Source organism: Ruditapes philippinarum, unplaced genomic scaffold, assembly GCF_026571515.1.
Source record: "Ruditapes philippinarum isolate M1 unplaced genomic scaffold, ASM2657151v2 ctg8687_1_1_1_1, whole genome shotgun sequence".
Lineage (NCBI taxonomy): Eukaryota > Metazoa > Mollusca > Bivalvia > Venerida > Veneridae > Ruditapes > Ruditapes philippinarum.
The window spans coordinates 1-13981 of record NW_026862450.1 but is presented as its reverse complement, the minus strand read 5'-3'; the positions used below and the strand labels follow the sequence as shown (position 1 = coordinate 13981).

Below are 13981 nucleotides of genomic sequence, written 5' to 3'. Positions count from 1 at the left end.
ACCAATGATCACCTGCTATACAGTATAAATTGAAAAGAAAAAGAACAAGTTTCAATAATGTTTTTTTTTTATTCTGTACAATCAAATATTTTCCAATCTACATAGTAACAATGTTCATGCCCGTAAAATTGTGCAAGTTTAAAAACATATCCCATGAATATGCAAATGATATGAGAAAATATGTCCAACATTGAATGAACACTTACTATCATGATTTCTCAAAATTTCCTCCTTTATATACAATTAAAAATTTAAAACTTTTTTTTTCCAGACAGAAAATAATTTACATGCAAAATACTGTTACATTGAAAAAGGAATAATGAATAAAACATACAGAAAATGAATTTAACATTAAGAGATGAATTTTGGTGACGAATATATGACTAATTTAGAATCAATTATATTGATCTATGAAATGTCAACATTGATGTAGATTTATGAAAAATTAACATTTATGTTTATGAGAAATAATTTCAAGATCTTTAAAAATTATGCAGAGAGCCCAATAAATAACAATTAAGCAAACTTCATATTGACAATTGAAAAACTCCATCCCAAATAATCATCAGTTGTAAAGAAATATTTGTTCTTGGTAGCTAGTAAGGAAAAAAGATTTTCACACTCGAAATTCTTTCATTATTTGCAGACTATAAGCCATTATTTCAAGCGCTTCAGTCTCATCCTCCCTTTTCAATTCTTCTTTATTTTTTAAATGTTTATTTAAATAAATGAAAAATTAGCACATGTATATCTGGGCAGAAAAGGTATTGCCTTTTTTCCCCTATCTTTATCAAAACCTTAAAATTATTGAACTTTAGAAAAAGTTTATTTCAATAAGGTATCCAATAGGAAAAATAATAAATTATTCCAATGCACTTATATGCCAAGGTTAAATACGTCACTAATGCATTTCAATTTCAAGAATAAGTTACGACAATGTTGCAACAATGCCTTCGTAATCTAAAAAAAACATTTTTCTAATATTTGTAAACATTTCTCAGTAGATTTGACTATTTTTGAAACACTGCAGTACATCATTTTCACTATTCTAAAAACTCCAAAGTACATTATTCCACCATTTTTGAAAACTTATCATTTGACCATTTTGAATAGCAAAATACATTAATTTGCTATTATCGATATTTTTAAATAAATCATTTTACCTTTTTTAAAAACCCTGCTATATATCATTTTTTACAATTTTTATGAAATTTCCACAATTCATCATTTACGATGTTTCGACCATTTACAGAACATGTCAATTAACAATACTTCATTGTCATAACTTACTCTTTTCTTCTACTGCATCATTCAGTGCGATAAAAATATGGTGTTTAATTTACATAAAAAAAGTAAAAATATTTATAATGACATTGGTTTAATTAATTTCTTCACATTAGTGCAGTAACGGTTTAACTCCTATTGAATTATATTAAGGAGTTAAGTCGTTGCTGCACTAAGGTGACAATCATATCTTACATATACATGTATACACATTTATTCTTTTCTATAATATTGGTGAGTTATACACATAAATACCATTATAAATAATAGCTGCATTAAATACTGGACTTTAAATACATGTCTTTACAAAACAAAGTAAAAAATTGGTGTAAGTTTTGAACTGTAAAAATCTCTCAGTATATATTATAAAACTATTTCATACATGATTTTCAAGATAAGATCCCCTGCCCCGGTGTGCCGGTGATGTGCACAAATAGGGAAAAAAATCATTTGGAAACATTTTTAGGGGGGTAATTAAACCAACAAAAACATTATGAATTTAACCATCCCTACTTCATTGAAAAATTGTAAATTGAACATGCATAAAAATAAATGCTCGGTGTGACACCATTCGAGGATTAAAAATTTTATGCAAACATAAAAAAACTTACTAAACTGACTAATAGGAACTCTAATTCTGTAAGATAAAAAACAAAACACCCCAAGAACACCACATGCAGTGTTGACGCTCATCTATTAAAGGCAAAGACTATCAATTACCAATTTTGACAAAAATTTCCATGTTAAAATGGGGCATAACTCCAAAAATACAGTAGTATTATACCCCTTTTCTATCAACTGCACATTGTCATGATAAGCAAGTATGCCAATTTTCACGTTTATAAATTCTGAAATATTTAAAAAATGAGCGACATTAAAGTTTTTTGCGTAACGACAACAACGTTGTGATCATAATAACCTGATTTTTTCTTCCAAAGAGACGTGCTAAAAATGCATAACCCATGTTTGCCAATAAGCACAATTTAAGAATTTCAAAAAAATGCAGATGAACTCTTCCCAATTCTCTTAAAACCTAAGAGAACTCGGGTCAACATATGAACACTTCCCACCGTCTTACCCCAAATAAACTTGGGCCATCTCTCACAGACCCAGGATGAACTCTACACTTCTCATACCTCATCTCTCACACCTTAATGAACTTTTCTTATTACTCTCATCCACCAAATAAACATTGGCCATCTCCAAAATCCCAATGAACCAATAAACTCCCTGCTCCTAAAAAGAACATCTCTAGCCAAAACTGAACTATGGCTGTTCTCACGTCAAATGAACATTGCAATCTTTTTAACCACCAATGAACTTAGACTATTATCCCATGACCTTAAATGAACTAAGCATATCTCTAAATACTTGACAAACTTAGCCCAATTCTTCCACTCCATCTAAAACACTTCTCTGTCATTATCTAACAATTTTATGTCAATGAATTCATTCTTTCAACCAGAAAATAAATTTCTATACAAGTTTAATGAATAATTGTGTAGCAAACATTCAATATTCCAACATCTAAACAAATAAAATATGAGAAAAAAAAGCAACATTAAAAATACCCCCCAATGAATAAATGAATTTTAATGTAAATAATCAAACGAGACATGACAACTTAAAATAATGGAAACTTGATCATTGTGCATCAAAAGTTCGGAATATCAATAACAAGTCCGAATTCTTCCTCCTCATCATCATCAAACATTGGCGCAACAGCTAATGGATCGTCCGAGACGGATCCCTTTGTTCCTGGTTCCCCTTTCACCGAACTTTTCCTTCCACGCGAAACTTTTGCTGCTGTTCCATTGGTTGGTTTGTCTGTGGTTTCTGACTGAGGTTTTGGTCCACGTTTCTTCGGTGGCAATGTCTCGTCTTTACTCTTCCCTTTTACTGTCGCATCGTTATCTTTTCCATTTGTTACCTTTTCAGTTGCATCCGCGTCACCGGCAGGCTCACCATTGTCATCTGATGCGGCAGAAGTTTGTGACTGAGATTCCTCGAGAGTGTCGAGGAGATCTTCATGCTCTATACAGTAGACTTTATTATCAAAAAATCGCACCTTCGTATCATCAGCATGAGTGCTACAGAACGAGTTAGGGCACTCGACGCATTTCTTGGTAGCCGGTTTACCGCATTCATCACAATGGTGCCATGGACAGTCCCTTTTTCCCGAAAAAGGGTTTTAAATTTCCCAAAAATTCGTCTTTTTAAAAAGGTTTTTTATAGTGATGAGAATTTCCCATCTCTGCAACTTTTAAATTTTTTTGGGGAAAATCCAAAACATCAAGAGTAAAAAATATTTCTTTTACAAAAAGCATTTTGGGTAGATAATTTCCTTTCTATTTTTAAAAAGAAAAGAAATAAACCCTTTTTTTTTTTAAAAAAGAAACCCCCCCCAGAATGTTCTTTTCCCTTTCGCCCAAAAATGCTCATTGTTCTTTAGTACTTTTAATGGTATGTACTTTTAAAATTTTTAAACAGGGGAAGGTTTAAAATTTGGGTTTTAAAAGTTATACACACTCATTTTAACAAAATATCTGGTCAAAAACTTGTGTCAATTTCCCCAATTTACCAAAACTTTCCTGTATAACTTTTACTAGTAACTACCAATTTCTCTGCAAGTGACCGCCTACTTATCCCCCATGATTTTTTTTTTTTCGGTAGTGAAAGACAAAGAACCATTGGACTTTAGGTCCCAGATCAATTTTTACAGCGGAAAATTCCCCTTCCCCTATATATGGGCCAGGTCAAACACCAGAACTACAGGGAATCTCTCTGAATATATAGGTTTACAAGAAAACATTCACTAACCATGTGGAGGTTTGCAGAGGTTGAGACATCTGAGATGATAGCTCTTAGGGCAGCTAGTTCTGTCACACAGTACCAATTCCCCGCCCTCGCCACACCGGAAACAATCGTCATCATGTTTCCTTTTAACCACCGGTTTCTTCTTTTTCTTCTGCTTATCTCCCTTCTTAGTCTCCTTTCTCTTCAATTCAGCCATGGCAGCATGTTGAGACTGTAGAAAATAAAGGATCGTTACCTAATTCCTCAAACTTACTGTCTATCCCTTTAAATAACTGTCTATCTCTGAATCCTTAATCAATATTCTTTGAATATCTCTGAACGATTATAGTGCTGAAAATGAACCTTTAAAGGTATTCACCACCAGTATAGAGACAAGGCAGCCTGCCCATCCATGTAGTTTAACCAGACTCTATACTACTGGCTAACCCACTTCAAAATTTTCATACACTATGGACTGTAAAAAACAAAAGTCCATTCAGTTTATTCAGTAAGGCAAAGTATGAAAAGATTAACATATCATACTGAATTAACCAAACTATCTCTTACTTCTTCAGTCTAAAAAGACCAGAGATTCTTCCACAACTGCTATTTAGTAAATAAAATATTCTTGCCAGTATCCGGTCTCTGGAGATGCACACTTTTTCAAGGGTTAAGATTTACAAATAGAATGTGTTTCGACTTACTTTAGGTCTGACACCAAGATAGCCACTGCAGTTTTCTGAGCCACACCCACACTTAGTCTGTTCGTTACCAAGGCAATCAAAGTTGTAATTGAAAGTCAACTCATCACCTGTAGTATAATAATCAATATCAATACATTTTATCATATGAATATCATACAAGAACTTTTTTCGTTTATGTAGAATTTTTTTAGTTTTTGTAGTAAGCTTATAGACACACTCTCGAATCGGTTCCTGGAACCAACCAGAATGGAGCAACAAGTGGAAAATCTACACTATTACCTGGGCATATATAGTGTTGTGGTTCAAGCCGTCATATCTGGGTTGTTAGTTGATCCGACCAGCTTTTCTGGATAACTTATAATAACCATTTCCTCAACAAATTACAGACTACTTATGCCATATGATTTCTGAATCAGCGATGAGAGACAAATGACTATTTGACTAAATAATCGAGATCAATCATCTTGGTGAAATATGAGCCGCGTCATGACAAAACCAACATAATGGGTTTGCGACCAGCATGGATCCAGACCAGCCTGCGCATCTGCGCAGTCTGATCAGGATCCATGCTGTTCGCTATCAGTTTATTTACTTGTTATAGAGTCTGTAAGCGAACAGCATGGATCCCGATCAGAGTGCGCGGTCGCGCAGGCTGGTCTGGATCCATGATTGTCGCAAATCCATTATGTTGGTTTTGTCATGACACGGCTCATATGTCTCGCAAAGGAATCAAACGAGCAACTCCTGGATCACAAATCCAATGCTCTCCATATTTACTTACGCGGATGATAAATTTCCCCTAATTTTTTTTTAAATTCAAAAAAAACCGATAATTTCGGGCCAAAAAATTTAAAACTTTTTTATTTAACCCGGGTTTGATTTTCCTTTAGGCAAAAAAAGACCGACTCTAAATCCCCCGTTAACCCTTCCAAATTCCCGGGGGTCCAAGGTTAGGATCGGGAACTGTGGGTTCATAAAACCCTTTACAGTTACCCCCTTTGGGCCCGCATCAATTATCCTGAAAATAACAAAAACATGTTCAATTGGAATCCCAGAAAAAAAAAAAAATGATTGCAACATACACAATAATGAATAAACTCTTCCTTAGTCAAAATTTCACATATACAGTTGGAAATTTTTGCTGAATTCTATCACTTTCCATAAATATAACTTTCTTTGGGTAGTTTAACAAATAAAATGTATCGATTCCCAAATTCCATATAGTGAAGTCACAAAATTCTTTTCATAAACTGTAGAAATCAATATTTATATCCCAGTAAATTGCCTATTTTTTGCGGATATGCATGTACACGTATATAAAAATATCTTTAAAATGCTCTTACAATGTAATCACTTAACATATTACAGTACAATTATCATTATAATACCGCTCCAGTAATTATCATCAAACAAGATTACAAAACCACTTGTACAACACAATCACATTTTTTACTTAAGAATTAGTCAAAAAATAAGATACTAATACAAAGGAAACCTGTAACTTTGCTCTACACAACCACTTTGTGCAATTTTTTCTACACCAGATGTTTTTAACAATTTATGTTGAAAGCTGATGAAGATAATTTACTCACAAAGAATAATAAAATCAATTCAAGTCACAGCTGTTATGAATATCTTTAAATATGTTTCATCCATTACATATGAACTATCTTACATGAAACATACAAACAGAAGTTAAGCAAAAACAAGGAAAGGACACAAAAAACACATCCTGATAGGAGACAACAACCTTGTATTTCCAGTGAAGTGTCCAAGACATTATTTTGCCATACAGAAAAGTGATATATATAAATTGCTTTATGAAACCAATGTAGATATTTATTGCTCTAGTAACAGCATTTGAATCATTTTCACAATTGCTGTTAAATTATTCAAGTTTATGCGAAACTATTGTTCATTAATTTGACCATATATGAATTTCAACACCATGCATTTGGAAAATATGCACAATTTGAACCAAATGACACTGAATTTTTAATTAGATTTCAATCAACAATATACCTGTCCATATCAAGTGTCATCATGTAGAAATTGTGAATATCATCCTCATGAGCCTTTTCTAAACGTCTCTTACATTCTTCCTCATCAATCAGGTCGCCAACATACTCGTTCACAAACTGACCCTGTAATAGATATTATATAAAGTATAATATCAGCATTACGAAAAACAATTTTCACATGAACATTGCTAATTGTTTAATGTCATTAAGCAATTTTCTTACACTACCTGGGACAGCCCATCTGAGAATCTCAGGCCCACATCTCACCATTATTTCAGGCACAACCAAGGAAAATAAAGAACCAGCTTTACTTGTGGTCGCTAAATAGCTTCTTTACATGAAAACTTCAATCTCTGTGACATTAGACAGACTCATAACCATTGTAACATGGCCAAGTGATATACTGTCAGTAACCTTCACCACTTGGCGATGGTATCTCAATGCTAGACAAAGTTACCTCAAGTTTGCTGTTCACTGTTCCATTTAAAAGTAACATTCTAAAATTTAAAGACAGAAAATGTGAGTTTGCAAAACATTACTAGCAGGTAAGATCGACTAACCAAGAGATATAACAAAAATGTTTGAAAGTAAATAAACACACTTTTTTTATATCAACAGTCGCCTTTAATCCCCATCCACGGCCCTCTGTCTTGTACGGCTGCTGTGATGGATATAACCGCTTTGTGAAGAACTGGTTCTGACAGTTATCACCGGCAGGACACAGTGCTGGATGACACTCGTACATCATCATGGCGTTGAGGCACTCGGAATCACGCCCACATGGATTTTCTTGGTCAGCTTTACAATCACACCTTGGTAACTCGGAGAGATCAGCTTTCTTGATGACGACACTTCCCAATGGCACATTTGTCTAAAAGTTATAAACAATTTCATAAACAAGAATTTTTCAAAACTTGACTAGCAAAATAGTCACTAAGGTCAGTTCATAATTGCACAAGATGTTTATACAGAATTTATTTTACATTCATTGCGTTGGCTGCTGTAAGCTGACAGACACACTCAAATCCATTCCTGGAATCAACTGGTACTAAGCAATGAGTGTAAAATTTGATGCTCAATGAATCAACAGCTTGTCCCCAACTGATCTGAACCGTAACAAGAAAACTTTTAGTTATTACTAGTGTGACACATTTACCAATTGGCCACACTGAAATGTTGCCAAACTAAATCATGACTAATAGCCATCAATTAGATGTGTAAAATTAAATATATCTGCTAGTTGAACAGTGCTTTGTTGATTCTCAGAGCTTAATAGTAAAACAATGCAGGTATTATTAACTTTAATTAAGAGGAATTAATTCATAGATAATCAATGGAAGGTCTTCAGTAGTTACCTACAATAATAACTACATGAAAACATTTAAGTTTCAAGAAAATATCTAGAGTGGTTTACAAGATATAAAGTTACATGCACAACCTACACAAAGTTAAAGGCAAATGCCTAAGCACAATAACCTCACTTTTCTTTGAAAATATCGAGCTACATATCTTTGCATTAAATTTTAAACAAAAGCTTTTCATATATTTTACAATAGACATTTCTTACCTTAACCATTTTAAATGGGGCAGGTTTTTTGCTCTCCTTGGCAAGTTCTAGCTGCTCTTTATTCTCCCTGAATTCTTTCCATACTTTAAATGCTTCTGCAGCCTCCTTTAAACCTAATATAGGATAAGATGTAAACACATTTTACCTCTGAGATTTTAATTTTACATATTTTTTTAAGGTTTGAACAGACTTTAACAAATGTTTTTTTATTTTATGAATGCAAGAAGCATATAAAGTCAACTAAACTCAACTCATTTATTTGTGATATAGGCCACTGGCCCTTGACACATAAATGTACGACACATAAATGTACAATACAAAAACATTTGGTGAGTACACAATAATTACATTAAATTTAAGATAAGTAAATATATGTTGTTCACATATTACATGTAAAATGTTAAACAGAAAACATCAGTAGGATGTCAAGAATATATTGTTATTTAAATTCTATCTATAATATACAAAGTCAATAATGACAAAGTGTTGGTTTCAATTGTGAATGTTTCAGAAATGACACTCTGTTCGCCTACAAGGATATAACAACAAACATTACTAGCTCAAAAAGTAGTGTCTTCTGTGTACAGACAACCCCTGCAAGACATTGGTGTGGCACATATTTTTTCACTGGGAGCCATTCAATAACAAAGAGCTAAATGCAATTCATCCTAAGTGATTAAGCAAGTGAAATTATTAAAAAATCATCCACACAATACAGGAAAAGCTGGTCAAGTTGTTTCCATGCTTTAAACCTTGTTATGTGTACCAACAAATATCTTAATCATGAAATCAAACACAGCTCCCAACATAGAGCAGCAAGTGGCAAATGAGTCTCTTTCAGAGACCTATGAATATTTGGCCAAAAATATTCAGCGTGAAACTAAAAATAAAAGTGATAATTTAACTATCTTTTCCAGACATACCTTTTGCAAAATGTTTAGCTAGACCTTTATTAGACGATGATCCACCATTGCCTTTATCACCATCTTGGAATGAAAACACTCTGTAAATATAAACAAAATATATCATCTATTACTGGATACACAAGTTACATTAAGTCAAATTTTTGCATCACAAAGTCTTATATTTTCATTCAGAAAATAATGTCTGGTATCATTTAACATTGAACCACAATTACATGCCAAAAAGCTCTCAATGACCGTAGTTCTTAAAATTTTGTTTGAAAAGTACAAACATTTGCACAAAAAGTATTCTTAAACATATAAAAATCAACCAATCAGAAGTTTGTTTGTTTTGGGTTTTACGACACATCAACACAGTATAGGTCATATCGCGACGTTCCAGCTTTACTGGTGGAGGAAGACCTCAGGTGCCCTTCCGTGCATTATTTCAGGCACGAACGGGCACCTGAGTAGAACCACCGACGTTCCGTAAGCTAGCTGGATAGCTTCCTCACATGAAAGAATCCTAAGTCCCTGTCGGGATTCGAACCCACAGCGGTGAGGGGCAAGTGGTTTGAAGTCAACTACCTTAACCACACGGCCACGGACGCCCCACCAATCAGAAGACTCTACTGCAGGCATTATATGGCAATAGTTTGATAGACAAGAAAGAGTTGCCCTTAGAAGAAATTATTTACACCTAGTTGCCTCATCTAAACAGAGATTTACATTGGAAATATTCTGTTAACAAGTCCTACTTTTCATGCATCAGAGAATTAGTCTGCACAAACATTTTCCTAGAATAGACATTGTTATTTACAGAGACACACCTAAACACGAATTCTTCAAGTTACCCATAGGTAACATTTTCTTAAACATAATAGAAGTACTTTTTTCTCCAAAGGTTTTATAGACACACTGACATTGTGTAGGGCATAAGGCTACTTTCCAGCTTCACCCATTCAGGAAGACCTCAAGTGCATCATGAGGATTACCTTCAGGCAACAGTTGGACCTGCATAAAACCACTAACCAACGCTCATATGCTAGCTGAGAAACTAGTTCACATGAAAGAATTCTATGTCCCTGATGACATTCAAAACCCCTATAAGTGAGGTCAATGTGCTTTGAATTCAGCCACTTTAACTTCATCACTACGGCCATAAAATAAATGTATGCAAAAAAATTTTTCATCACTAATTAATTGTTCAGAAGATATATATTACAATATTAAGTTCTATCACCTAGAAATCAGCCTTACCTTCCCTGATGTAACCAGAAAAATTCATGAGATCCTAGAAAATGTACGGGGAATTCCCCGACCTGGTGAGCTTTCTCCTGTATGTTTAGAGGTACATTACGTGGATGACACACCTCTCCCGGCCACCATCTGTATATAGAAATAATATAAGCTCCATAGATTCACATATTAACCTTGATTTTCCTTAACACTAAGTCATTTATCAAGTTCTTAACACTATGTCGAAGATTTATTTTTTTGCAAGAGATACTTTTTTATTGTTTCCCAGAGTGATTTCTAATACAATTAAAATATCTTAAATAAATGTTTTTCTTTTTTCTCATACAAAACAAAAACAAAAGATGATTAATATAAATTTCATATATTTAACACTGTACAGAAGATGAGTATCACTTTTTAAAATATTTTCTTTATTCTGATCTGAAAATTGATCTAAATTGGACTATAACTTCTAAAACTAGCTAAAGTTGATAAACCATCTAAAATTGTACCCAGACAAGAAATAAACTAAACTATCTATTTGACATATAAACATTCACATATACATAAATGTACCATTATTTCAGGCACGATTAGGCACCTGTGTAGAACAAGCTAGCTGGATAGCTTTTTCACATGTAAAAATCCAAAGTCCCTGTCATGGTTCCAACCCACAGAGCTGAGGGGGCAAGTGGTTTGAAGTTGACAACCATAACCACTCTGGCACACAGACAATCCTGGCTGCTTGCAAAACTTGAAAAGATATACATGCAGCAGCAACAATGAACATACCTGTAATTGCCGAGCTTGACCCATATAATTTCTCCATACAGGGGACGCTTCCCTTTCACACAATCCTGGCAGTACCAGCTCCCTGTTGGGAAATCTATATTGAGACATTCTGCATGATACGCTGCTGGACAACTCTCACAACACAGCAATGTGCCACCTACAAACAATCAAGAAGAACTCGTACCAATAGTCCAGTATAATACAAAGGAAGATGCACATGAAATATAAGAAAGATAATTTTGTTACAACATTCACAATGAATGTTCAAATAAAGCCCATAATAAATTGCTTCCTAGTTTTTACCCTGAATTTAAAACACATTTTTTGTTTACATCTCGACAGTCACTAAATTAGCTTTCCTAGATAACTACCTAATTATTATCAGTTTCTCTGCAAGTGATGTTCTACTCATTGCAATATGATTTCTGAATCAAATGTAAGAAACAAATGACCTAATGGTCTACATCATTGAGATTTAAATTATTTGTATGTCTCAAGATTATAAATTCCCATTTCCACACAGAGCCAGATATTTCTGATACATATGCATGTTTTTTCTTACATCAGGCTACAGTAACCAGTTACAACAAACCACTTACCATTGTTATATTCAAAAGTGAAGTCTGTAAGACTATATGAAATTTTTTCATATCAAAAATGGATACAAACTTCCTTACCTTTATTACAGCTAAAACACCAACTAACGTTGACATGTGAGTGATGCTTCATTGAGGGTATAGGTTGAAAATGTTTAGCACACACTATGTTAAATCCAGTCAAATTAATACTCCCCGCAGATATACAAAAGTCGCCGACATGGAACGCTGTCGGGCATCTGACACACCGTAACAAACGACCTGAAATGAGAAACTGACAAAGTTAATTGAAGTCATCCTTTAAAGGTTGCTTACAATCTTAAGACAAATCGTAAAACACAAATGGCCTAACATCATCAGTGAGTGTGATATTATTCATACGTCACTAGTCATAATACACTGTTGACCTAATATAACATGTTGAAACCTTGGATATCAGTCTCAAGGCTAAAAACAAAAGGCAATTTAAGCAGACGGATAAAACCATGAAAATGTGACACAGTCACATATCATCATTCAACCCTATCAGGCTGAAGGAAGCTTCCAGATGTCACTTTTTACACTATTTAAACCGAAAGCCCCCTTGATCATAGAGCCGTCCAGATAGCTCAATAGGTACAGTGTTGGACTGTGAATCGGGCGATCCAGGTTTGATTCCTGGACGGCACAGGTCACATTCATTGTAATTGATCAAGAAATATTTTCTACGGTGATTTGCTCAGCCATGTACAGAAGTTTCAGTTCCTTGCCAGGGCTCGCGCTGGCAGGAGCCAATGAGCAAATTGGCTCCAAAATAATTAAATTGGCCCAAGAAAATCACGATTGGCTCAAACTTACGAAAAGTATGACTTTTGGAATCTCCAGTCTAAATTTAGCATTTTCTATTTTAAGAATGGAAAAGTTCACATCTACAACTTCCGTTTTATCACTTCTTATCTCAAAACAGAGCGACACGGTCTACTTTTTGTGGGTCATTGACTGGTTTATATTTGTAACTTCCGTTCAAAACGAAATATTGATATGAACAGTAACACAGTCTAATACACTGACCTCAGGCTCAGGGTATGTTTACATGTTTATCAGCTGATAAATACGACACTAATTGGTCTGAAAAATACCTGTGGCAGATTGTTGAATATGCACTGGATAATTGGCCTTAATATTCAATATGAAACAATAACTAGCGGCATCTCAAGATTATCGCTAATCAAATCAGCATTTTGGGTATGAAATGGCGACAAATTATGTTCTGCAGTTGGCAACTTGACCAGTAAATTTTATCGTTGTTGATGAATTACGAGTTGATAATGTTATTGTTGTTGATTTTTTTTTTTGGTGGTGGTGGGAGGGGGTGTTATTGCCAATAAAATCCAGGGCCAAAACACCATTTTTGAGGAAGGGGTTTCGGCCTTTTTCTAATGGGGGAAAAAAGGGGTCTCAAATTTAACAAAAACTTTTAACAAGTTCTTCAAAATAAAAAAAGCAAAAAGCAGTGGGAATGTTCTTCAAAATAGGACAGCAAAAAGCAGTGGAAAATACTAATGAGGCAGTAAAAGACCTCATTTAATTTTGTTCTAAATTCTATGGGAAATTTCAAGACTTTGGGAATTTTGAGGACCAAACTTGGGGAAAAAAAAGGGGCTAGTTTGGTTGGGGAAGCAGCCTTTATTGGGCCACTACAAAAACAAGAGGGCCATGATGGCCCAAAGTCGCTCACCTGTATATAGGCCCCTGGAGCGGGGCCAGTTTAAACCCAAGGGCTTTTATTTTAACAAACTTGGTTGTATATATTGTAAACGTATGTCAGGATGGAGAAAATAAATACAATTCTTTTAAAGTTTTCTAAGTTTATAACAAGTATTTCGGCAACAACAGTGTCTAGTGAGTTAATAATACTGGATATAAATACATACCAACTTACAAGTTTGGATAACAATGTCGTTTGTAAGATGTTTACTGTATTTGAACTTTGGCGGTTTTTAAAACTTTATTTGCATTACTTGGAGGTCAAGACCGAAGTGACAACATTGGTTGGATTCCGACTTTTATAAGGTTCGATGTTTGAAATCCACCAATGAAA

The 13981-nt window shown here is 34.2% G+C and overlaps 1 protein-coding gene across 1 annotated transcript; it reads right to left on the bottom strand.

Moving 5' to 3' along the window:
* Positions 1-55: 55 nt before the first annotated feature.
* LOC132719138 (histone-lysine N-methyltransferase NSD2-like) lies at positions 56-12175 on the bottom strand (the record flags this gene model as incomplete). Its single annotated transcript, XM_060702879.1, has 12 exons — positions 56-3455; positions 3866-3875; positions 4105-4312; positions 4785-4891; positions 5687-5802; positions 6807-6928; positions 7407-7676; positions 8373-8485; positions 9296-9375; positions 10535-10663; positions 11306-11462; positions 11983-12175. Coding segments are annotated over 12 exons (2022 nt in total), but the record flags the coding sequence as incomplete, so codon positions are not given.
* Positions 12176-13981: the final 1806 nt, after the last annotated feature.